Source organism: Dasypus novemcinctus, chromosome 30 (genome assembly GCF_030445035.2).
Source record: "Dasypus novemcinctus isolate mDasNov1 chromosome 30, mDasNov1.1.hap2, whole genome shotgun sequence".
NCBI lineage: Eukaryota > Metazoa > Chordata > Mammalia > Cingulata > Dasypodidae > Dasypus > Dasypus novemcinctus.
Window position 1 is genome coordinate 29,680,185 of NC_080702.1, and position 23,211 is coordinate 29,703,395.

Sequence of the window (23,211 nt, forward strand, 5' to 3'; positions counted from 1 at the left end):
CCGAGGCCGGGGCCTGGACGCGGGGGTGCGAGATCCGCCCCCCCCCCCAGCACCCTCCCCGGGGGTGGGTGACCGAAGTCGGGAACACTGGCGACACTTTTTTTTTTTTAAACAAAACTTTATTGGTAATAGTTTTCAAATATGTTTACAACAGCACACTGTTCAAGAGGAAGTCGCGGTCTTCCCGGCACACAGGTTGAATCGCCGCTGCGCCCACCCGGGGCCCCACCCCACGCCTGAGAACTCCTCCTGGGATGGGGAGAAGTTGGAAGAGGGACACGGACGAGGGGAACGGGGGTGGCGCCCCAGCCGCTCCCCACAGAGCTCCTTTTCTATTGAGAGGAAAAAGCAGGGATCAGACCAGGGTGGCGGGGAGGGGGGCGATGGACAGCTGACGGCGAAGCTAGAGGAAGCGCCCCGGACGGGAGGGGTGGGGCGAGGCCGCCGGGTGCAGGAAAGGGGCCACCCCTCCCCGGGCGACTCTGGCCTTGAACCCTGGGCCGTGGGTGGGGGTGGGGGGTGCCGGGCTTGGCCTTTTGCACGTCCTTCTGCACAGTGTGTCTTCCCAACTGAGCTGCAAGGAGGCTGGGCGTTAAAAATCTAGCTGAGAATAAAACGGAGTTTGGGGGAGAAGGCTGCCAGGAGACCCTGGGCTTGCAGCTCCCCCTCTTTTTTTTGGGGGGGGGCGGTGTCTCCTCTTTGGCAGGGAGAGGGGCAGCTGCTTTGTCTGGTTCCCCAAGCCCAAGTGTGAACAAAGGTGTGTTGGGGAAGAGGGTGGGGGCTTCTAGAAGGGGCCCAGACCATTCCTGGCTCAGCAGGGGGACCCCCAGGGGAGGGGGTGTGTATGTGGGGGGGAGACGAGCAGCTCAGGGCTGAGGTCCCAGGAACCCCGGCTCCTTCCTTAGTAAAGTCCATCTGCTTCCCAACCTTGCTAAAATGGATTTGGAGAGGGGAGGGACATGGGGGAGCGGGTATGGGCAGGGGGAGAGGGAGGGAGGCACTGGTGGAACTTAAATAATATTTTAAATGGTTTTCTTAAAAATTCTAGCAAGCAGTCCTCTGCACATGACACTGAAATGTCTTCTTTCCTGGGCAGGATTGCTCTGGAGGGGAGGCTGGCTGTTCTGTCCACTGGCCCCTAGCGAGCGATGCCTGAGGTTTCGGGGGGGGGGGGGGGAGCTAAGGGTGGGCCCCTTTTTCCACATGCTGTCCCTGGATACGCCAGCAAGAACTGGTCTGGCTGGAGTGAGAAACTCGTTTAAAACAGGCAGAAGTGGGCAGGGGCAGGGGCCACAGGGAAGGATGGGGGGGTAGAGGGGGCTGGAGGGGTGAGGGGGAGCAGCTGGTGTTTCCATCCCTCTGAAAATCTGGGCTTTCTGCTCCCCCTACCTGGGAGGGTGGGGTGGGGGTGAAAGTAGATGCAAGGAACTCTGGGGCCCTCTGGCTGTTCAATCAACCCTCCCACCCCCCACCAAAAAAAAAAAAAAAAAAAGAAAAGAAAAAAAGATAAAGAAAACCCATGGGGGCACAGGCACACCCCTAAAACTCAGGAAAACTCTTTGCCACACTTCTCATTGATGGAGACCCGGATCTCTTCCTCCTCATAGTCGTCAAAGTTACTTGTGTCCCCGGGGCCTTTAAACTTTGGTATGAAGGGAGCTTCCACCTGGAGAGGGAGCAAGAACCACCCAGACCTCAGCAACTGTCATTACCACAATAAATATGAGCGGCTTAATATTCATAAGATACTTATTCGGACCCAGGCCTGTGCTTAGTATCAGCGTGTAAACTCCTCTTACCAACCCAGGACTCTTAGGCTAGCCAACTCACCGGTGGGCAGATTACGTCTGAGAGAGGAGAGTTTCCTTCCAGAGGTCACAGAGCGGTCATAGGACCCCCAAGTCCCATTTCTCGGTTCCCACTGGCCGCCCCTGAGCCTGCTGCCTGTTCCCAGACTCCTCTGCCCTCTCCCTTGGCAGCCCGCCTCGGCTCCTGGCCTTCTCCACTGCCTTCAGGACATGACGGGGAGGGAGGGTGGCCCACCTTCCTCTGGTAGATGGCAATCCAGTCAGTTGTGGCGAACCATTTGTGGTTCTTGATGTCGTTGACCCCGTTCTTGAGGTTCCCAAAGCGCTTGGTGAGGTCCACCTGCAGGAGGTTCCGCAGCAGGTCCTTTAGGTCGGAGCTGAAGTGGGAGGGGAACCGGACCTGGGGGAGGGAGTGCAGAGGCAGGGCCTGGTCAGAGGGTTTTTTTCCTTCCTTTCTGGGGGGAGGTGGGGGAACCCAGAAGACTGCCTTCTCCGTAAAACAGCCCTAACAGGTGGGAGTCCCTCAACTAGGAACCCCTGAGGCTATGCGGCTTGTTGCCCCTCCTCCCCACCAGAGGCTCTGGTTCCAGAGGGCTGGCTGGGGCCTGAGAATCTGCATTTCTAATGGGGTCCCTCGTGAGGCTGCTGCCACCAGGGACGGGACTGCTTTGAGAACCAGGGCTCTAAGGCAAACGCTGTGACAAGTCCCATTTCACAGGTGAGGAAATGGAGGGTCAGAAAGGCTAAACGGCTTGCCCAAGGTCAAACAGAGGAGTGCTTCCATCTCAAGCCAGTTGGACTCTAGAACTTGTGCTCTTAGCTGCTGCCTCCTTGGGGGTGCTCCTGGGGTCTGGGGGAGTTCTTTGATATTCAGGCTTAAGAGAGCCATCTTTTCTCTCTCTACATAACCAAAAGGCTCTTCCACTCTTTGGGGCCCAACTTAGCGCTTTTCTGGAAACTCTTCCCAAACTCTCTGAGCCCACAGTCTTGTTTCTGAGGAGAGAGGTCACTGGATTTATAGACACAGGGACTGATTTCAAGTTCCTGCTCTGTCTCCGGTGTGCTGTGTGACCTTGGCCTCAGCCCTTAACCTCTCTGGGCCTGTGTCTGCCTCCATGACATGAAGCATATATCCCTGGGTTGGTGGAAGGCACGAGGGAGACAATACAGCCGCGGGTGTGTGGGAACTATAAAATGCTACCAAGAAGGGAGCTGTGTTCATCTTTTCGTCCACCCTAGAACCTTGTATGGCTTTCCCCCCTCGCTCCACTCTGGGCCATTTTTCTTGACAATTTCTGTGCTGCTTTGTGGCCAAAGCCTCATCTTTCCCTTTCAGTGGCACTGACTCTGTGCCCGGCACAGAGGGCATTTGGCACTGGGTGACTTCTAAGCATCCTGGAGGGCAGGTGGCAGGATGCCCGTGTTCCAGGTGAGGAAGACAAGGCTCAGAGCGGCCCAGAGGCTCGCCTGAGGCCTCCCGGCCAGGGTGGGTCAGGGTGGGCTTGTCCCTGCTTCCTGCCATTTCGTGGGGGATTTGGCACAGCCCCGGGTGTAAGATACTGTGTTGGGGATGGGGGGGTTAGGTGAGCCGGGGTGCCGAGACGGGGACCCCAACCTCTCCTGGGTCCTCGGTGCCTCCGACAACGGCTGACCCCTCTCTGAACCTCTCGCGCGTGGGGAGACCCCTCGCCCAGGGAGCTGGGGTGACGACGGAAGGGGGCCAGTCTGGGGCCCGGCCTGCAGGAACACCTGGGGCGCTTCCTACACACCAGCTCAGGCCCTCAGAGCCTGGGAAACGGGGGCTCGTGCGGGCCTGGGACCGGGGTACAAACACGTGTTTGCTTTTCCCTGCCGTGACGCTTACGGATACTCATACTACTGGGTGGGGGAGGACCCCCCACCCCGGCGGGGCAGGCTCCGCCAGTCAGGGTGAGGCCCGGGGCCTCGGGAGCCCCTGGGACGGCGGCACGGCGGGCCGGGGCCCGGGTGGGGAGGCTGGGTGGGCTGCTAGGTCGGTCCGGCTGTGAGCGGGCCCTGCACGGTGGGCGGGGGGCCACGGGCCCGGCCTCACCTTCCCCGAGACGATCTTCTCGTAGATCTGGATGGGCTGGTCGGCAAAGAACGGGGGGTAGCCGGCTGCCATCTCGTAGATGAGGACCCCCAGGGCCCACCAGTCCACGGCCTTGTTGTAGCCCTGCAGCGGGAAGAGGCGCAGGACTCAGGGGGGGAGGCCTCGCGGGGTGGGGGGGGTGGGGGGGCCGGGGCGGCACCTACTTTGCTCAGGATGATCTCGGGGGCCAGGTACTCGGGGGTGCCGCACAGCGTCCAGGTGCGGCCTTTCACACGCTTGGCGAAGCCAAAGTCCGTCACCTGCGGGCAGCGGAGGGGGTGGTCGGTGGCGGGGTGGGGGGTGGGGGGGGCGTCTGGGGCGCCCGGCGGGGGCGGGGGGTACCTGGATGTAGCCTTGCTGGTCGATGAGGAGGTTCTCGGGTTTCAGGTCCCGGTAGATGAGGTCCAGCGAGTGCAGGTACTCGAAGGTCAGCACGATCTGTGCCGCGTAGAAGCGCGCGTGGGGCTCGCTGGGGCGGGAGGGCGGGTGAGCGGGGGGCCGCCCGCCATGGGCGCGTGTCGCGGAACGGGGCGGCCTCCGTGCCGCGCGGGGACCACGCGCGCCCCACGCCCCCGTGGCCGGCGACGGGGCGGCCGCTCACCTGAACCGGCCGATCCGCCGCAGGTGGAAAACATCTCCCCGCCGGGCACGTACTCCATGATCATGTACAGGTTCGAGTTGTCCTGGAGGAGGCGGAGGCCGGTCAGCTGCCTGCTGCCCCTCGCCCTCGCCCAGCAGGGCGTCCAGGGATAAAACAGAGGCGGCGAGGCGCCCCCCCGGGGCGGGGGAAGTTCTGAGCCGGCGCCAGGCTCCCCTGCCCTGCCTGGCTCTACCTCCTCTGCCTGGGGGGGGTCGGGCAGTGGCATCTTGTTGTGACCAAAGGGGAGGGCTTCGCCCCCCGAGGCACGTAACGGGCAGGCTGGAGTCCCCTGGGCAAAGCTTTCAGGGGCCACGGTTTTGTCATCTGTACAATGGGACGAGGCCTTGGGAAACATTGGCCGGGCCCAGGGTAAAACCATCCGGCCCCTGGTGGAAGCAGGGCGACGAGTCTCAAGGCGGTGGCAGCGAGCTCAGGGCAGGGCCGGCTGTGCGCCCACGAGGTCGGCCCTGAGCGGCCCTTCCCGGCTCTTGCGGCCCGGCTTGGGGTGACAGAGAAAACGGCCCGTGCGGGGCGCTCGGGGCGCGCTGCGCTCTGTCACGACCCTACGAGGCAGGGACCGTTAGGAACCTCGCTGTTCAGATGAGGAAACCGAGGCTCAGAGAGATCAAGTGAGTTGCCGGGGGTCACACAGCCCCGGAGGCGGTGGGGCTGGGACAGGAAGCCAGGCCGCGGGGCTGCAGAGCGCAGGCTCCAGACCGTTCTTACTCTAGACAGAGTGGTGACTTTGAGGATGCTATCAAGGGCAGGTGACCCCCTGCTAAGGAATGGCAGGCCCCGGAACCGCCCCAGGCCGGCCCCCAACGCCCCCGAAGCCCTCCCTCCAGGGAGCCCGTTCTCCCGCCTGTCCCAGCCGCACGAGGCGGCGGCTCCCCGACCCGGGCAGTGACCCCCAACACCCGGCCGCCGTGCGGCAGCACCTTGAAGGAAAACTCGAGCTTGACGAGGAACGGAAAAGTGACGGCTTGCAGGATGCGCTTTTCGTTCAGGGTGTGCTCGATCTGTTTCAGCTTCACCACCTGCGCGGGGGGAGGGGGACCAGCGTGAGAGGGGCCTGTGGCCCCTGTGCCCGGGCCCTGCCGGGCCCCCTGCCCGGGTGCCGAGAACACAGCAAGAAGGCCTCGCCCCGTCCCGACGCGGCGCACCGTCGGGGGAAAGGGCAGTCAGGGAAGGCTTCCTGGAGGAGAGGTGAAACCGGGAAGGCGTGCGGGAGCCGCCCAGGGGGTGGGCTGTTTAGAAACAGCACCCGCTGGAACCCAGGCTAGCTCCTCCACAGCCTTCAGCTGCCCCTAGCAGGATGCACCACGAGCCGGGCACAGGGCCACACCCTCAGGAGGCACGGGAGCCCCGAGAAAGTCCGCACCCTGTGCGTGCCAATCTGAAAGCCGAGTGACAGAGAGGGGAAGTGACCTGTCTAAGTCTACTTCTGACCCCCGAATGGGGCCCTTTCTGTTTGGCGCGCGGGCCAGCCCAGACACCACGAGCCACATGTGGCTGCCGGGTGCTTGAAACGCGGCCGGGCGATGGTGGCAGCACTGCATTGAAAATTGTCAGGGCCGACGCTTAAAATGGAAAAAAAGAAAAACCGAACCAAACCAAAAAACAACGCTTGATTCAGTTACCGCAAAACTTTTAAGTGGGTTTCGAAGAACTGGGGCACGTGCGGCTGTTTTGTCCCCACCTCTCTACTTTTTTCTGGTCTTTCCAATGAAAATTTAACAGAGATCGAAGATGGAAAATCTAGGTGTAAAACAGACCCGGGCTCTTGGACTTAGTACAAAGAGGGGACTGTGTAGTATCAGTAGTGATGCTTTTACACTGATTACGAGGTGAAACAGTAATATTTTAGATACACTGGCTTAACTAAAACATATTGCTAAAGGTAACTTCACCCGCCGCTGCTGCTTTTTTTTAACGGGGCTGCTAGGAAATTTAGAACCCCCGAGGTGGCTTGAGTCGCATCTCTGCGGGACATAAACGAGTGACTCGAAAAATCTTGGCGGGAAGAACGGATGTCCGCGGGAACACCGCCGCCTCCTCCGGGAAGCCTGCCTGGCCTCCAGGTTTCCGGCGGATGGGGCCGGGCTCACCTTCTGTTTGTCGAGGATTTTCATGGCGTAGTGGTTCCCGGTCTCTCGGTGCTTCACCAGCATCACCCGCCCGAAGGAGCCCGTGCCGAGGGTCTTGATTCGTTCAAACTGATCCAACTGGGCGGTGTTCTGTAGGCACAGGGCTTGGGAGGGTCAGGGGAAGCCCAACCCCCACCCGGGGCGGCCCCCGGGGCGCCCCCTGCTGCCGCGGGCAGGTGGCATGAGGGGGGCGAGGTGACGAGATGGCAGAGGGCGCATTCCTCCAGGCGGGTGGCAGGGGGCGGATCGCGCCTGGCCTGGGGCCCGGAGCTGCTGGCAGCTGCGAGGGGGCAGGGGCCGCTGGCCAGGAGGGGTTGCGCTGGGGGAGCCTGGCCCTGGGAGGGACCCCACGCGGGGGAGCCCAGTACGGGGACCCTGAAATTCCAGCCTCCGCCCCTGGAGGCTGCCTTACCTGAGCGGGGTTTTCCCATTTTTTAAGGAAATCTTCTTTGGCTTTGGCTAAGAACTCTTTCACTGAAAGAGAGAAAGCGGAGGATTAGGGGGGGAGACCCCCGTTTTGTGGCAAGTGGGCGGCAGTGGCTACGGCCTTTGCCCTGTGCCTTTGGGGGTGCCCCGGCTGAGCCAGAGGGTGACTGGGGTGAGGGGGGAGGCCAGATCTGGGTTTGTGTTGCCACCCCCCTCCCCTGCTGGGAAGTGGGATCTCGTCTCAAATCTGTCCAAGCAGTAGGGATAGGGCAACTCGGGGGTCACTCCCAGGGGGACAGAGTGCGGCACCCGGGCCGGCCCGCCCCCACTCGCCCCAGTTCTGACCGACATTCCAGGCCCAGGGCCGCCGCCAGCCGAGGTATTTATAGTCTCGGGATTTGGCTGCTTCTCTGGCCCCTTCTCCGGGGAGGCTGGGCCCCGGGCGGCGGCCTCTGGGGCTCGGGTAGCAGGCGCCCTTGGGGGGTGGGGGGGTGGGGGGCTCAGCTGTCACCCTGGTCCCCAGCGGGCCCCGAACCAGCCTTGGCCAGCAGCGGGACCCGAGCGAGCCACCTCCACGAGGCCTGGCCTACCCCGCGGGTCCCCCGTGGCGCCCCGAGGCGAATGGCCCAGCCGGCTACCCTGAAGATTTCCCTGGGGCCCCTGCGCCTACACCATCACCCTTCCATTCGCTTGCCAACCGTCCTTTTAGCCGTTCTCCCCACTTAACCACTTGAGAAACTGAGGCTTGGGGAGAAAAGAAACAGTCAGTTGTTCTCGCCGAGGCCCGGACAAGGGGCAAGATTCGGGAGCCTGAATGGCCGGGACTCGAGGCGACCGACCTCACCCTCCCTGGGCCTCTGTGTTTCCCCTCTGTGAAATGGGAATAATGCTAGAACACCTCAGAGGAGAGGCAGGAGGCCTGAAGGAGGTGGACTCTGTGAAGGCGCAGGGCAGAGGCCGGCGTGGGCTTAGCACTGCTCTGAAAGATGGAGGTTTGTGTCAGGGGTGGACAGGGAGAGAGGCTTGGCGCTCAGCTCCGATGTGGGACATGGGTGCCCCAGTGGGTGGTGGTGTGCAGGGCAAGCCCCCTGGGCCCGTCCCTGGAACCAGTCAGGAGACTGAGGCTGGGAAAGGGGGGGGGGCCCATGCCGGGGTCACTTGGCCTGCCCCGAGGTTAACGGCTTGGGCCAGCTGCGATGGCCCTGGTGGCCGTGCGTCTTGGGGACCGGAGGACAGAGCTGCCCTTGACCCCTGGATGTTCCTGGGACGGACTGCACCCCGAGGGGCCCTGCCTGTTCTCCATGTGTGCCCACCCGCAAACACACCAAAGGCCCTTGCCCGGTGTCCCCGGGGTGCCCCTGCTGTGTTTGGAGAGAAGGATCCTTTGTGGGGTCAGGAGTGGCAGAGAGGCCTGGCTCAGAGGGGTGGCAGCGTCTGGCTGGGGGACCTGGGGCTGAGTCACACCCGAGGACTTGCGGCAGCTTCCTCTGACACCTACCCTCTCGGGACTCTACCTTCCCCCACATACAAGGAAGAGAGGAGCCCGGCTTGGGAGGAAACCAAGAGAGTGGCTAGGCCGGCTGGCCTCCTTTATCTCTAAAGTCCCTGCAAGTTCTGCCCTTTCCTCAGTGGCTGCTCGCTGGCTTCCCACCCAGTGGCTGCAAAGGGCGCCTGGTGTGGCCCAGCCCTAGCCTCGCAGTGCCTGAAGGAACCAGGCTGTGTCCCCGCTGGTGCCATGATGGCACTCACGGCTTGCCAGATTTGGGAAGGAGAGCCGGGGGGGCAGTGCCAGGACAAGCAGGTGGATAAAGAAGGATAACTGGGGGGGCAGGGACCCCAGCCAGGAGCCCCTACACTCACCTCTGCTTCCCACCTCTTCCAGCAGAGGGTGGGAGGGGCAGATGTGGAGGGGTGATCTGGGGCCCACCTGCTCCCGGCGGGGGCAACTCAGGGTTCTGGCTGCGGCTTGGGCCCCAAGAGGGCGTGGCGCAGGTAGCCCAGGAAACGGACAGCCAGGTGGGCCCAAAGGAAGAGCTGCAGCCACAGCTGGAAGGTGGTCTCTGAGTCCCCACCTGGGCCGCTGCCGGAACCCAGGTCCATCCCAGGGACCCTCCCTTTGCAGGGAAACCAGGAAAACGGCGGTGCCTTGGAGCCTGCCTTCTTGGGAGGGACGCGGGGACCGCAGGGGAGGCGCCGGTTGCCACGGAAGCGTTTAAAGGTAGCTGCTCCTGACTGCCCGAGGCTGGCGGAGTCCCTCCTTGGCAGAAGGTGGAGGCAAGATTCTCCTGAGGGTGTCCCTCCTGGCTGGCCTGCCACTAAAGCGATCTTCCCCTTCCAGGGACTTTGCTGCTCCCGAGATGCCAGGCCCTGCCTGGCTACTCAGTGGGCATTGGGCTGCCCAGAGGATGGCAAGGGCGGTGCTCACTGGGTAGAGGGGAAGGAGTTAAGGACCAGGCACCAATCCCAGACTCTCTGGGGGCTAAAGCGGCCCCAGAGCTCTGTTAATTAGCTGAAAGAACAGCTGGGAAGAAGGGGGGGTAGGCAAGAGCCACCCCCATTTCTTCCCCTGAGTTCCCTTCAAACCTGGAGCCCCCGAATCCTGCTACCCCGAGAGAGCCATGGGTACATCTGGCTCTTTTGTCTCAAGCCTACGTGGGGGCGGAGAGGGGGAAGGCTACCCTGGGATGTCCTTGGCCCCTGTCAAACCTTGCCCTGTGCTTGGCTCTCTCAGCCATGAAAAGTCCAAACCGGAAACGAAAGGCTGAACCCGGGGGTGGGGGAGGAGGAGGACGCCTTGACCATCATGCTCTCCTTCCGTCCAGCTCCCCAAAGAAGCAGAGGGTCAGCGGCAGCCGCTGCCCCACACCCCGGCACCCGGGGTCCCTGCTGGCCACGGGAAGTGGCGGAGAAGGGACACCCAGCCGGCTCTTCATACACGGGGCTGCCGCCCTGGTCTGCATTCGACACACAGAAAAGCAACCCCACGTGCCCCTCCAAAAGCCGGGGCCACCGCAGAAGGCAGAAACCTAGAAATCCATCCTGAGCATGGGGGACAGCGGCAGCAGATTGCTCGCCTGGGCAAGGGGGGTGGGGAGAAGGCGCCCGCTGCCCTCTGAAACCCCGGCTGTCCGGGAATCCTGGGGCAGGGGTGCCAGGCCTGCGGGCTCCAGTCTGGGCTCAGACTTCCACTCTGGGGGAGCTGATTTCTCCGGTATAACCAGGAACCCCTGAATTGGGCCCTCATTCTGGAGTGGGTCGTCCCCATTTTGAGCTGGACCCCAACACTGGGCTAGGAGAACCCCAACGTTGGGCTGGACCCCCACTCTGGGTGGAACAGCCCCCATCGCTGGTCTGAACTGGGCCCCCCCCCACCCCTCTTCCCTGGGCCCCGTGGGCCCCGGCTGTAAGGACGGCGTTGCCAGGGCCGGCCGGAGGTCCAAAGAGTCCTCTTCGACTCTCGCTCCCCAAACCCTATGGCTGCCCCTCCCTGACTTGGGGGGGCAGGGAGTGCCTGGGAAGTTGCTATAGCAACAGGACTCAGCCTCACCATCGTTGGGGTTGGAAGCCATCACTCGGTCTCCCTCTCTGGACACCAGGACTACGGCGGCCGGCAAGGCTCATGAGACCGGCGGCACCAGCTGGTCTGCCCACCCCCCAGAACCCGACCTGTAGGGGGAGCCAGGGAGTCATGGGGTAGGGGCGGGATGAGAAACCCATCCTGGAGTCGGCGGGTACAGAGGAAGGGCAGAGGAGCCAACCCTGGTCCAAAGAGACTGAGGGAAACGCTGCCTCCGAAAGACCCTCTTGGGCACCCATACAACTGCCAACGCACAAGAGGTGTTTTGCCCTCCTGGGCTTCTGTAGGAGGTCAGAGGGCGGCAGTTCTGCTCGTCCGGGGACCTGTCGGGGCGCTTCTTGCTCTCGGTGCCTGGGTCTGCTTGTCCCTGCACCCTGGGGGGGGCTGTCCTGGGTTCACCCCCCCATCAGCTCTGCCCCTTCCCCTGCGGGCCGGCTCCCGGGGGTGTCTTCAGCCCGCGCCAGCCTGGAGGCCTGAGTCCCACTTGGCTGCCTGGCCTCAGGGCCTCCTGGGGCCGCTCCCCTATCTCAATTTATCCAGCCTGGCCAGAGCCCGGGGCTTGCTCTTTCTTTCTTTCTTTCTTTTTTTTTTTGACTCTGTCCTCTCAGTTTCTTACCCCCTTCCTCCTCTCCCCCCCAATGGCTTTGGGCATCATCTCTGGGTGCAGATGCCTCCCCACCATCAGGCTCATTGTAGATCCTCGCCTCCCGGAAGGAGGCCCTGGCATGGAGATGGCAGACACGGAGCTTCAGGATGCTTAAGTGGTGCCTGGTAAGGCTTGGGCGTTTTCCTTACCCCAGTGGGGCTGGCATGTGGCAGATGAAATCCAGGTGCCCCCTGCAGGCTGGCCTGGCTACTGCCCCCCACCCCTACCCCTGCCCAGGTTACAAGAGGGCAAGTGTAGTATCGTTCCATCCTCTAAGATTCAGAGCTTCCAAGCAAAGGGGGTTTCTTTCATCCTGTTTCCTTTTCCGGGAGCCCCTGTAAGCTTTGGGAGGAAGTAGAACAGCTTAGGGCGGTCCCACTGGCGGAACTTGAAATGATTTTAGGGGATCCGTGGATGTCTCGTTTTTTAAAGCTACATATGTATTTTAATGTGTCAAAATATTACTGGATGTCTCGTTTTTAAAGCTACATATGTATTTCAACGTGTCAAAATATAACTGGCATAGCAATCCCATGATTTCATTGTATATTATTGCTTAGGACAGGGTCAGAATTTACATGTGAACAAAAGCGAGTCTGTTTTTTATTTCAAATTAAGAAAATATGAATGACTGGAGCAAAAAAAATCAGGGAGGTGGGTTGAGAATGTCTGTGTTGGGCAGTTCTGGGTCCAGGAAGTTTGCTGGTAGGCAGATCTGGATGTGAATCCTACCTCTCTAACATAATCTGTGTCAAACTCAGTGAGCTCATTTGGAAATTCAGCCGCCTATTATGAAAATTACAAGCAGATAGATCTCGGAAACTGTTTAGCCTGGCACATCCCAGATGCCCAATGAGGAGGAGCTCTATTTCACCGTGACAGTCCATTCCTGGGTATCCCGCCTGTACTCTGAGGGAATTAACAGTTCCTTCCGGAGCTCTGATCTTTTTCTTGGAGATCCTTTTCCTGTACATCTTTACACGCACACGCACACGACCCACACCCACTGCACATGTACGCCTTGAAGGTTTTCCAGGACTATGTCATCTCCCCAACTTTCAACTGAGCCACAGCAATATATAGCTGCTGGCCTCCACCTTCCATCTCCCAGCGGGCCTCACCTGCTGGGGACCCGGCCCCCTCCCCCCACCAGTCCCCTCCACAGTTACAGCCAGACCTTTTTTGGACACTACCCACCTGCTCCTCTGTCATCAAATGCTCCACTACAGGCACTTGCCTCCCTGTCCCCCGCCCATCAGTGACATGTCAGGCCTCTCCATGGCTGCTTGGCTCCTCTGAGTTCTGCTATTTGAACCCATGTGGGAGTGGAAGTGCCCGGCTTGCAGGCCCCGGCTTTTCTGGAAAGGGGCATTCAGCGGACTCGGATGCTGGAGTTGAGTCTAGGACCTTTACAGGAGGAACTCTGATTATTCCGGAGTAACTAGAAGGGGCTCCCAGGTGCAGTCCTGCTCTAGGCCAGGAGCGTCAAAATTGTACGAGCTGGCGAAATTGGGCTGGAGCTCAGGGCCATTTTGGAAGGCATTTCCAGATACAGAATCTCCTTCTCTGCCTGGCCTGAAAGGTCAACAAAATCTGGGGAGTGAGAGTGAAAGGAATGGCCTCCGGCGGAGCCCCGGGAAGGATCAGAATCTACCTGTCCCTTGGAAGCAAGTTACTAGGTGTCACCCACTCTTCCCCCTCCACTCAAGCAAAATGGGCCCTTGCTAAAACCAAGACACTCTCCCTCCCCCCACCCCACTTTTCATCCAGCGCCAGGAGCGGGTGAAGGCGGCCAGGCCAGGGGAAGTGGGTGAATGATGGAGCCTCAGTTGTGAAACAACCATTTATTGAGGGGCCCTTCAAAGTGCCTAACGCTCAGAGGCTGCACAGCAGGAGATGGGGGGGGGCTCTGCCACTGCCACCTCCCCTCCCCCTCTCCCCAAAGAAGACGCAACGAATCCCAGCAAGATCAGCTCAAACTTGGCTCTGAGAGAGCTGAAGCGGCTCCCTCGCTTCATAAACAGTCTGCTCCCCAAGCCAGGGCCAGACGCTCCCTTGGAGGAGGGAGCAGACAGGCAGAATGACAGTGACAGGACGAGAGAGGGGACAGCGGGAAAGATCCTGCCCCCGCCCCCCAAGCCAAGTGACACAGAAGGGGCAAACAGAGCTGGACATGGCTCTGGGAAATGCTGGAGGGGGGCAGGGTGGGTTGGGGGGGCTGTGGTAAGGTGAAGAGGGGAAGGGCAGGGGAAAGATGGCGGGAGCCGGAGGGGGGAGGGGTGTGGCCAGCAAGTGGCCAAGGCCCCTCCGTGGTGTCTGCAGAGCCCCCAGCACTCCTAGACCCGCGGGACCCCGGGCCGGGGTCCGGCGGTGGGACCCACCTGTGGGCAAGGTGAGTGAAGAAGTGGGGTGGGAATGTGGGGAGAGGGGCCGGGGAGGGAGGGGGCGGGGTGGCGACAGGGCCCCATGTGGGGCCCCGGCGGTCACCCGTGCCACGGATGGCAGTGACAGCTGGGGGGTGGGGACGCGGCTTCTGCAGAGGGGGCGCCCTCTGGCAGGGGGCGGCCCTCTGCAGGGGTCTCCGGCGGGCGCTCGGGCCCCGGCCGGGGACAGGCCCTCTGCAGGGGAGCCGGGGCCGGGGGGGGGGGGGGCGGCGGCGGGGCCCGGGGGGGGGCGCCGGGGGGAGGGGCCGGCGGTGATGGGCAGGGGGGGGGGCCGCGGCCGGGGCGGCGGCCCGGGCACTCACCGCTCTCCTGCTCGCTGCCCTTCTTGGCGGCGGCGGCGTTGCCCATCGCGGCGGCGGCGGCCCGGGCCGGTACCCGGAGCGGCGGCGCGGCGGGTGCTGGCGGCGGCGCCGGAGCGCGCTGGGCGGCGGCGGCGGCGGCCCCTCGGGCTGGCTGCGCTGGCTGCGGCGCCGCGACCCCCGCCCAGCCCCTGCTTCCCGCGTCGCTCGGCGCCCGCCCGCCGGGGAACCTCAGCCCGAGGCCGCTGCCGCTGTCCGTGACGCCCCCGCAGCGCGCCGCATTGGCCGCCGCCGCCCTGACTGACGGCCGCCGCGCCGCCGCCCATTGGCCCGCGGCCGCCCTCCCGCGCCGCCATTGGCCCGCGCGCCCGTGACGCGCGCCGCGCACGCCCGGCCACTGGCGCGCTCGCGAGGCCCCCGCGGGGCGGGCCGACGCGCCCCATTGGCCCGCGCGGCCGACGGGGCCCGGGGCCCGCCCCTCGGCGCCGCCGATTGGCCGCGGCGCGGGGCGCCCGGCGTCAGTCCCGGGGCCAGAGCGCCGGGCGGAGGCGTGGGCCCGGGCGGGGCGGCCGCGGCAGCCGGGCGGGCGAGCGGCCCCCGGGGGCGGCCCCGCGCGCGCCGCACTGCTCCGCCCCCGCCCGGTGCGGCAGCCGCGGCCGCCCCGCCCGGTGTCGCCGCGGTCCACCTGCCGGGGGAGGGCCGCTGCGGCGCGGGGACCGCCGGGCCCCGCGTTCCCGTCTCCGCTCTGCAGATGCGCCACTGGGGCGCGGCCAGGCCGGGGACCCCGTGTCCCCACAACCCCGCGCGGCGCCCGAGCTGTCGGGGGACCCCTGGAGACGCGGCCCCGGGCGGCAGCAGCGCCCCCGGCCGGCCGGGTCGCCCCGACGCCCGCAGCCTCCCTGACCTCCACCCCCTCCCGCCGCCTGTGAGCAGCACAGCGGGGCTCGACCTGGCCAAGCGTCCCCTGCAGTGGAGGCAGGCCCGAGCAGGAGGTGCCCACGGGGGCGGGGGCCGCACGGGACCGGAGCCCCTCGCGTGGAGGGGCTTCCAGCCGCCTGGCCGCCGTGCTCACAGGTGTGGGCTACCCGTGCGCAGGTGCCAGCACCGCTGTCCCCGGGCTGAGCAGCACGAGTCCTCCGTGCATTATGGGGCAATGGCTGTCCGGCCAAGCCACACGCCCCCCCTCCCAAAAGCTGTGCAGTTAGAGAGAAAGGCTGAGTAAAGTTTCATAGCAGGCTGCCTTGTGCGTGTACTCGCATCACGACGTAAAAGTTTATTTCTGCTTGTGGGCGGTCAGGTCTGAAAATCCCTGGTTGTGTTCTCCTGCTACAAGAGCCAGCTTGCTTATTAAGATTTGACAAAGAAAAATCCGCTCCAAGCCTTAAGTCAGGAATACAACCGTGCAACTCATTAGAACTGCAGTGGGGAGCCAAGGGGCAGCCAACCCCATGGACAGTGTCAGGCCACCTCCACTGTGACTAAGAGGGTGGACAAAGGTGCTAAAGCCTGCCCAGGAGAGAGAAGAAACACTCTAGGGCAAGTGCTTTTTATCGTTAGACCAAACATTTTTAATATAAAAACCCTTTAATATACAAACGGCAATCACAACAGCATCCACGTAGCAGCGAGGTGATGGTGGGCGGCAGACTGGCGGAAGGTTCTAGATCCCTGGCTTGCCCCCTTGCCTGCAATCACTCCGTGGCCGTGAGCATATGTTTCTCAGCAAAGGGCGGGTCAAGGCGGCCAGGGGCCTGGAGGGCGGAGTCGCAGGCCCTGGGCCTGTGGTCACAGCCTGTCCAGGCAGGACAGGAGGGTGGACTGGGAAGGCAGGCGTGCTCACTTGTCTGCGTCCTGACGATCACACCTTTAGGGACGTGGTTTTCCGGGGGGCTGCTGGGTTGACGAGAGCTAAAGAACCTCTTGAGAGGAAGACAGAGGTCATACCTCCGTCTCCCTCCTGACTGGGATTCCTGGCCGAGGACCCCAAAAGCAGGGGCGTCCCTGCTCACGTCCTGGTAAAGGGGAGGAATGACAGCCTCTGGCCCAGCGCTGACCAGGGAGGTCTCGACGCTGGCCGGGGAGGCCTGTGGGAAGTGGCTTCTGGTCAGCAGGACTTGAGGGGGCATGGTGCACCGTGGCAGGTGGGGGGGACTTAAGAGTGTGGGGAAGGGAGAGAGGAGGCACGTGGGCCTGTGGGGTAGGAGTTGTTCTTGGGGCTGGGAAAGGCCCGAGGCCTGTTCTTTTGCTGGAGTCCAGTTTCACTGGCTTGGACGTAGGGACTAAGCCCCGGGCCGTCCGGATGCCCCCCACGGCTATGCAGGGGGCCCAGCTGCCCCCCAGAGGCATCTGGAGACTGTCCCGGCCGGGCCCTGCCGGGGCCTGGGTTCCTGCGGTCAGATACAGTCCATGGAGTTCTCGGGCAGCAGGCCGGGGAGGCCCAGGCCCTTGAGGGGTGTGCAGCCGAGCGGGAGGCCGCAGCTCGGGGCGGGGTCCTGGCTCTCCAGGGCCTCCAGCTTGTCCGCGCTGTTGTCCCAGTTGATGTGGAAGCGGGTCACGCGGGGGTTGGATGCCAAGATGTTCCGCTGCAGCTGGGGAGGCAAGATAGGGTCAGCCCTCGGCGGCGTGCCCCTCACCGCGCCCAGAGCCGGGGTGCGCAAGCCCCTGCCCAAGCCCGGGAAGAGCAGACCTTGGCCCCTGAACGCCTGAGCACGGAGGCTTAGGGCTGGGGCCCGTCTCATCTCAACTTGGGGAGGTGGGCCCCCGAGAAAGAGGCGCCTCTCCCTTGCGCTGGAGCCCGAAGCCTGGTGCTGCTGGGAAACCGTAAGCGGCGGCCTTGGCTCCCAGTTCTGACAACTCGGCCTCCCCCGAGCACCGAGGGGCCGGCCGCCCGCAGCGGGAGGCGCAGAACCCACCTGAGCGAAGTCCGGCTTCGGGGGTGGGTTCTCCCGCAGCTCAGGGCTGGGGTACTCGTTGTTGACGTAATAGCCCACGCGGATGAACTCCTGCCCGCGGTAGGTGCAGGTGATGAGCACCACCGTCACGCCCACGGCGTCCGGCTCGGGGATGAGGGACGGGTTGGGAGCATCGGCCTGGGGGAAACACGTCGCGGGCCTTAGCCTGGCGGCCGACACGCCTCGGTGGGTAAAGCAGCAACTTCTGAGCACCAGATAGCACCGTGCAAAGGGCACGGCCTCGGGAAGCCGACTTGGCCCAGTGGTTAGGGCGTCCGTCTACCACATGGGAGGTCCAAGGTTCAAACCCCGGGCCTCCCTGACCCGTGTGGAGTTGGCCCATGCGCAGTGCTGATGCGCACAAGGAGTGCCCTGCCACGCAGGGGTGTCCCCCGCGTAGGGGAGCCCCACGCACGAGGAGTGCGCCCCGTAAGGAGAGCCACCCAGCGCGAAAGAAAGTGCAGCCTGCCCAGGAATGGCGCCGCACACACGGAGAGCTGACACAGCAAGATGATGCAACAACAAAAAAGAAATACAGAACAGACAACTGGGGTGGGGGGTGGGGGAGAAGGGGAGAGAAATCTTAAAAAAAAAAAAAAAAAAAAAAAAAGAGCACAGCCTCTGCTTTCAGGCGTTTAGTCTAATGGGGAACACGGCCATCATGTGAGCGATTGTGACACTGTGCACGTGACAGCGTGTGGAGACACGACCGGGGGAGGGCTGAGGCGGGAGGCCACGGCGGTCACCTGGGGAGAGGGGAACTTGGCCCGGACTGGGCAGTGGAAACGGAAAGAAGCGGACAGACTCGGGATGTGTTGCGACCGACAGGACTGGCTCCCTCATCTGCAGAACCCAGGCTTTCCCGACACAGGGCCGTCCAGCCAAGCGCGGGGCCCTGCGCAGCTGCAAGGACAGGGCGCCGGGAGGCTGGCCCTGCTTATGGCGTGTGGGGAGCGGGGCCTGCTGCTGGGCTGGCTCGAGGGCGGGCGAGCGGGCTAGGCAGTGACCAGACCCAGCAGTGGCTCTGATCATCTCTAGCGCGCACGAGAAGCACCTGCAGAGCTTTAAGGGGCACCTGACAGCCGTGTGAGGCTGGGTGAGGTGCTCGGGTTCAGATGTGTCGTGGAGGCGGGAGAGCAAGTGCCTCTAAGCCATCCACAGCTCCTGCGGGGTCTAGCCGGGATTGGAACCCCAACTTATGGCCGTCGAGCCGGGCCGCGGGCGTCCGGGCCTGAGAGGGTGTTTCTGGGAGCCGGGCCCCACCCCCGCCCCGAGGCGCCGGCTTCCTTACCTGGAAGACGAACATGTGTCTGCCGGCGGGCACGGGGCCCACCAGCACCGAGTCCAGGATCTGATCGAACGCCTCGCTCTCGGCGGAGCCCACGTAGATGATCTTCCACTCCAGGTCTGCAAGGACAGGGGGTGAGGAGCCGCGGGGGGGCGGGGAGGGCGTCTTCTCCAGGGTGACGGGACAGGGCCGGGGCTGGGTCCTTACCTTCCTGGTCTTAAAGGTTTGTTGTTGCTATGCTTAGGCTTCTGTGGAGGGTCAGGGTCTAGGTAATCGCAGTGCTAGGGTTACTGTTAGGCTCGGGCTTGGGTTAGGACCAAAGTCAGGGGTTTTGGTGGTGTCGTCGTTAAAAACTCGGGTGCACACCTGACCTCCACTGAGCCCTGCGGGGCAGCCCTGAACGCTGGGGTTCCCGGGGCGGCCCCGCTCCGCCAGGCAGCCTCGCCTCTGCGCTCTGGGGAAGCGCTGGCCTCTCCCAGCGTGGGGCGGGGGGGGGGGACCGTCTGGCAGCCGCTGAATTAAGGGCCACGTGAGGGAGGCGTGCTGAGGAGGGCGTCGGGCTATTTCGGGGCCCTCCCCCCCCCGCGTGCTGGGAGGGGCAGCAGCATCCTTTTTCACACACAGGGACTGCTGCCACCCCCCGGAGCAGCTCCCTCGACAGCTGGGGCAGGACAGCCGATTCCAGCCCAGCAGGAGGGGGGACGGAGGGGCTGCCGGGAGAGCCGGCCGGTCCCGGCCACAGCATCCTGGGGGGAGCCTCTGAAGCCCTCAGCGGCGCCCTGTCCACGCCTGCAGGCTCAGGCGATCCTGAAAAGAGGGTGCTGGAGGCCTCAGGCACATGGAGCACAGCGAGGCCCACTGCCTCCTGCGGGAGGGCCAAGTGTACCAGGGGTGAGGGCGAGGGCACACCAGTGCTGGGGAGCTTGGCAGGGGACCCGGAGTTTCGCCAGCTGCGGTTTTCGCAGGAAGCCAAGTCTCCTGGAAGCTGCCTTCTCAGGCACCTTGCGGGAGCACCCCACGCTGGAGGCACACTGGCGTGGGGCCGCCGGCCTCGGAGGCCGCCTGAGCCCACGTCCTTCTGTGACACACCCGCGTCGAGTCCCCTCCCGTGGCAGCTGCGCCCGGGTCGGTCCGCTCAGGCGTCCTCACAGATCTGCCAGATCTGGGAAGCTCTTGGGCTCTGTGGAGGCCAAACCCCAGCGCCGCCTTATTTGTAGGAAGGAAGTGGACTTTGATTTATTTTTGGTACGAGTAGTGACACCGCTAGAATCGAATTTTGGGGAAGAACGAGAAAACAGGCCTAGCCCCGACCTCACTTTTCCAAACGCAACTCTTATTTTGGTTTTGCTTCCTCCCGGCCTTTCCCCCTCCAAACCAGAGGAGTCCCGTGTATGTGCGTGCGCAAGCAAAATGAAACAGAGCAGGCCCCGGTGTATACCACAGGCGCTCAGTGCTGTCCCGCCGACGTCGGGAACTGCCGGCAGAACCTGCAGAGACCGTTTCGGTGCTGCTGCCAGGTGAGGCCAGGCCGGTGGGCCACCGTGGCTCCCTCAGGGCTGGCCAGAGAGAAACCGAAGGATTAACTGAGGGCCAGGCTGCAAAATGCTGACTCGGGAGTTAGAGGAGCTGACAAAATGCATCGACGGAAGGCAGGGGACGCCCTGAAGTGGGGCATACAAGCTGGAATCTTCTTCAGTTTGTTAGAGGGTTTTGAGCAGCGTCGCACTTCAAAATGAATTCGGTTACCTGCGCAACCCTCCTTTAGAAGGAAATACAGGCCACCGCCAGAGCCCGCCCGCCCTTGGACCTACAGTTGGCAGGACACGACTGCACACACGCCTTCCTGGGTACCCAACCTGACAGGCACCCCATCTCGAGGGTAACTCGACCGCGTGACGCTACGTCCTAACGTTACCACCCAAGCAGCACGGAAGAGGCACCTCCGCTGTCTATGAAAACAAAGGACCGACAATGTGGCTAAAGATGCAGAAAAGATGACTGTGGCTCAACCAGCTGAAGCCTGTTTTTCTAACCCCCCCCCCTTTTTTTTTTCCACTTAACACGTATAGCGGCCTTTTTCTGTTGCTCGCTCAGCCTTTGTTCCTAACCGCACAGCTGAACCTTGGCCTCGCCGCGGCGCCTCAGCTCTGGGTTGGAACATCTGGCTTCAATGACTTATTCCACCAGTGCCCGCTGAATTCTCACGTAAACAGGAGGCGGGGAGCACACCTACCATATTAAACGCGGGCCCGGGCCGGGAAAGCACCTACTTCCAGATGTCAAGGAGCCAAGAGGGAACGGGTCCGCTTACTGGCTGGGGGTTGGGTGGCTCACTGGACTTTCAGCTTGCCAGCCCTGAGAGGTAACGAGACTGACAGATTTCTCCAGGACCTGACAGATATCTGAAGCCGAGCCCACTCCTTCTGTTTGGGAGGCAGGAAGTGGATTCTGTCGGGAATTGTCTGCTTCGTGGCAAGACCGGGAAGAGGTAGAAAGCAGGTAAGTAGGTTGGCGTGTCGCAGTCACGGGTGGCCCTGGAGGTGGAACCGGGGTCCCTGCTTCTAGGCTGGGGTGGGCTTTCCCACCTGAGCTTCTCTGAGCACAAGCTCTTTGCTAGCTGCACCCCCTTCACTCTGTTTGGAGAGTGTCCTGTTTGGCAATAAACTCCCTGGTCATGCCTACCGGTGCTTCACCTCTGGAAAAGGGTAAGGTTCTCTCTCTCTCACCACCGGGATCAGAGCAACGATGAAGAACCTGCACTTGGGACTCAGAGGCATGCTCTGGTCCTAACACTCCCACAAACTGGCCTTGGAGGAGTCATGCCACATCCCTCTACCAAAAAATTTTAAAACCAGCCTTCCCCGCTCCGATTCTATAAACAGATCAGAAAAGCAATAAGGCAGGGGCTTCCTAGGATTAAAAGTACTGGATCGGCACCGCACAACCATTTTGAATTCCAGGAGCACAACTGGGCACACTGCAACCCGATCTGCTGTCATCTGGGCACTGCCAATCCTTAACCTGCCAGCTCCTTAAAGCTCCTCCTGGCTTTAAAATGAAATCTTCGGCGGTGCCACTCCACACTTTATTTACGCCCTGCCTCCTTCCAGAAGGGATTTGACTTGGTTTGTTCTCTAGTCACAAATAGACTTCTTAATTTAAAAAGGATTAAGAGAATCCAGGGAGAGGCTGACCCACTGGCTCAGCCCCCAGGGGTACACCCATCTCCAACAGCATCCGCCAGGAGCTAATCTGAACCAAGCACCCACCTGCCACCCAGGGGGCTCCTGAACAGACCCCCCACCTCGCAGGCTTACTGATCTCCACCTCCTCAGCTAGCTGTTGCCTCTTTTTTGTTTAACCACCCAGAGGATTTGTGGTGTCAGGGAGAACTTTCCCCTGAAAGCAAAGGCTACCTGAGCCATCCAGTTTCAGATTGTTCTAGACCTTTCTTTGGTGGGGGCTCCCGTCATCTCTGTGAGATGATGGCTGTGTCCACCTTTACGTCAGAGATGAAGTACCACCTCTGGGAGGGCACCTGATGCCCAAACGGCCGAAGGCCCTCGGCTCAGTGTTTGAAGCAGGATATGGTGATGGCTCAGCTCAGCCCACCCGCCTCCCAGACTAGGTGAGAGCATCCAAAGTGTTGGAAGAATTGCTGTAGTGAGCCTCCTGGAAACTGGTGAGCAGGCCGTGGGCACCAGCTCATGCTTCCCTGGCTCTGCCACCCCTCAGATGTGAGTGTGCCCACCAACTGACACCCGGAGAGGGAGAAAAGGGGGCTTGGGAGGACCAAGGTACCCTCAAAGGCTGGAGCCAGAAGTCAGGCCATCCCTTGCCAGATGGAGCTCAAGGATAGGGGGCTGGGGTAACCCTGAAAAGGAGGAAAGTTCCATTTGAGAGTAGAGAACAAACAGACGGCTGAGGTGGGGAGCTGTTTAAATATCAGCAAGTTGGCAGGTAAATGGGGAGACAGAGTGAGTGAAGGCTTGCTACAGGAGAGAGGATTTTCACAGTCAAAAAGGAGGATGAAGGTTGAAGACTCCATAGGGAAAACGGGGTGGGGGGGAGGGGAAGGAGGAGACACTGGCAGGGAGACGTGGGAATTGGGGAGGAGCCTCCAAGCATAAAACTGGGTGGCTGGGGCACCACACAAAAGGAGGGATCTTGGAAGGGATCTGGCCACAGAGAAGACAGGGAAACTGAGGGTCTCAGCAGGTTTAAAAATGGAGGCTGAGAAGGTCTCTAGGTAGCAAATGGATGACTGGGAAAACTCCCAGAGAAAAAAGAGGGGGATGATAAGCCTCCACTAGGAAAGGTGTGGGGGCCCTCCGGGAACATCACGATAGGCTTTTGGGGGGGGGGTTCAACATGCAGAGGGCAGAGTTGGCCTTGAGGGTCTCCAGAGGGAGATCGGGGTTAGCCTGGCGGAAGGTGGCCACGGGGAGTTGGGGTGGGGGGAAATCCACGGGGAGTTGGGGTGGGGGGAAAGGGTTTTTCACGGGGCGGTCGAGGTTGGGGAAGGCGTCCACCGGAAGGTCGGAGTTGGCCTTGGGGGGGAGGGTCTCCATGGGAAGGTTGGGGTCCGCCCGGCGGGAGGGGGTCCCCACGCAGGCCCAGCCTCACCGTCCGCCAGGGCCTCATTGCACTCGAAACTGATCTCGAACCGGAAGGGGCTGTGGAAGGGGCTCGGGTTCTCCAGCACCGCCACGTTCAGCACCGACACCTTGGCCATCGCCTCGCCGGGGCCGGGGCCGCAGGCGGAGCCGCGGCCGAGCCCACGTTAGCGTCCGCGGAGGTCAAGAGCACGGCCCTGCCGGAGAGGACCCTGCCCCCTTCTCTACGCGGCCCGAACTGCGCACCGCGTCCGCGCGC

General features: G+C 62.5%; 2 protein-coding genes and 1 long non-coding RNA gene across 3 annotated transcripts; 1 reads left to right on the forward strand and 2 right to left on the reverse strand.

Annotated features, from left to right (window-relative positions):
- Nucleotides 1–97: 97 nt before the first annotated feature.
- PRKACA (protein kinase cAMP-activated catalytic subunit alpha) lies at nucleotides 98–14,330 on the reverse strand. Its single transcript, XM_058290579.2, is given in 11 exon segments — nucleotides 98–1,666; nucleotides 2,044–2,208; nucleotides 3,880–4,002; nucleotides 4,083–4,178; nucleotides 4,261–4,387; nucleotides 4,520–4,547; nucleotides 4,550–4,601; nucleotides 5,497–5,595; nucleotides 6,667–6,795; nucleotides 7,118–7,179; nucleotides 14,101–14,330. Coding segments are annotated over 11 exon segments (1,047 nt in total). The 5' UTR covers nucleotides 14,147–14,330; the 3' UTR covers nucleotides 98–1,546.
- Nucleotides 14,331–15,641: 1,311 nt separating this feature from the next.
- ASF1B (anti-silencing function 1B histone chaperone) lies at nucleotides 15,642–23,188 on the reverse strand. Its single transcript, XM_004458028.5, has 4 exons — nucleotides 22,963–23,188; nucleotides 18,340–18,455; nucleotides 17,010–17,186; nucleotides 15,642–16,685 (listed from the first exon to the last, which is right to left on the reverse strand). Exons 1-4 carry the CDS (start codon nucleotides 23,069–23,071, stop codon nucleotides 16,491–16,493), a joined length of 597 nt encoding a protein of 198 aa, XP_004458085.1. The 5' UTR covers nucleotides 23,072–23,188; the 3' UTR covers nucleotides 15,642–16,490.
- On the forward strand, nucleotides 18,366–21,860 carry LOC131276903 (uncharacterized). Its single transcript, XR_009184129.2, has 2 exons — nucleotides 18,366–18,453; nucleotides 19,715–21,860. It is a non-coding gene; the product is annotated as an uncharacterized lncRNA (long non-coding RNA).
- Nucleotides 23,189–23,211: the final 23 nt, after the last annotated feature.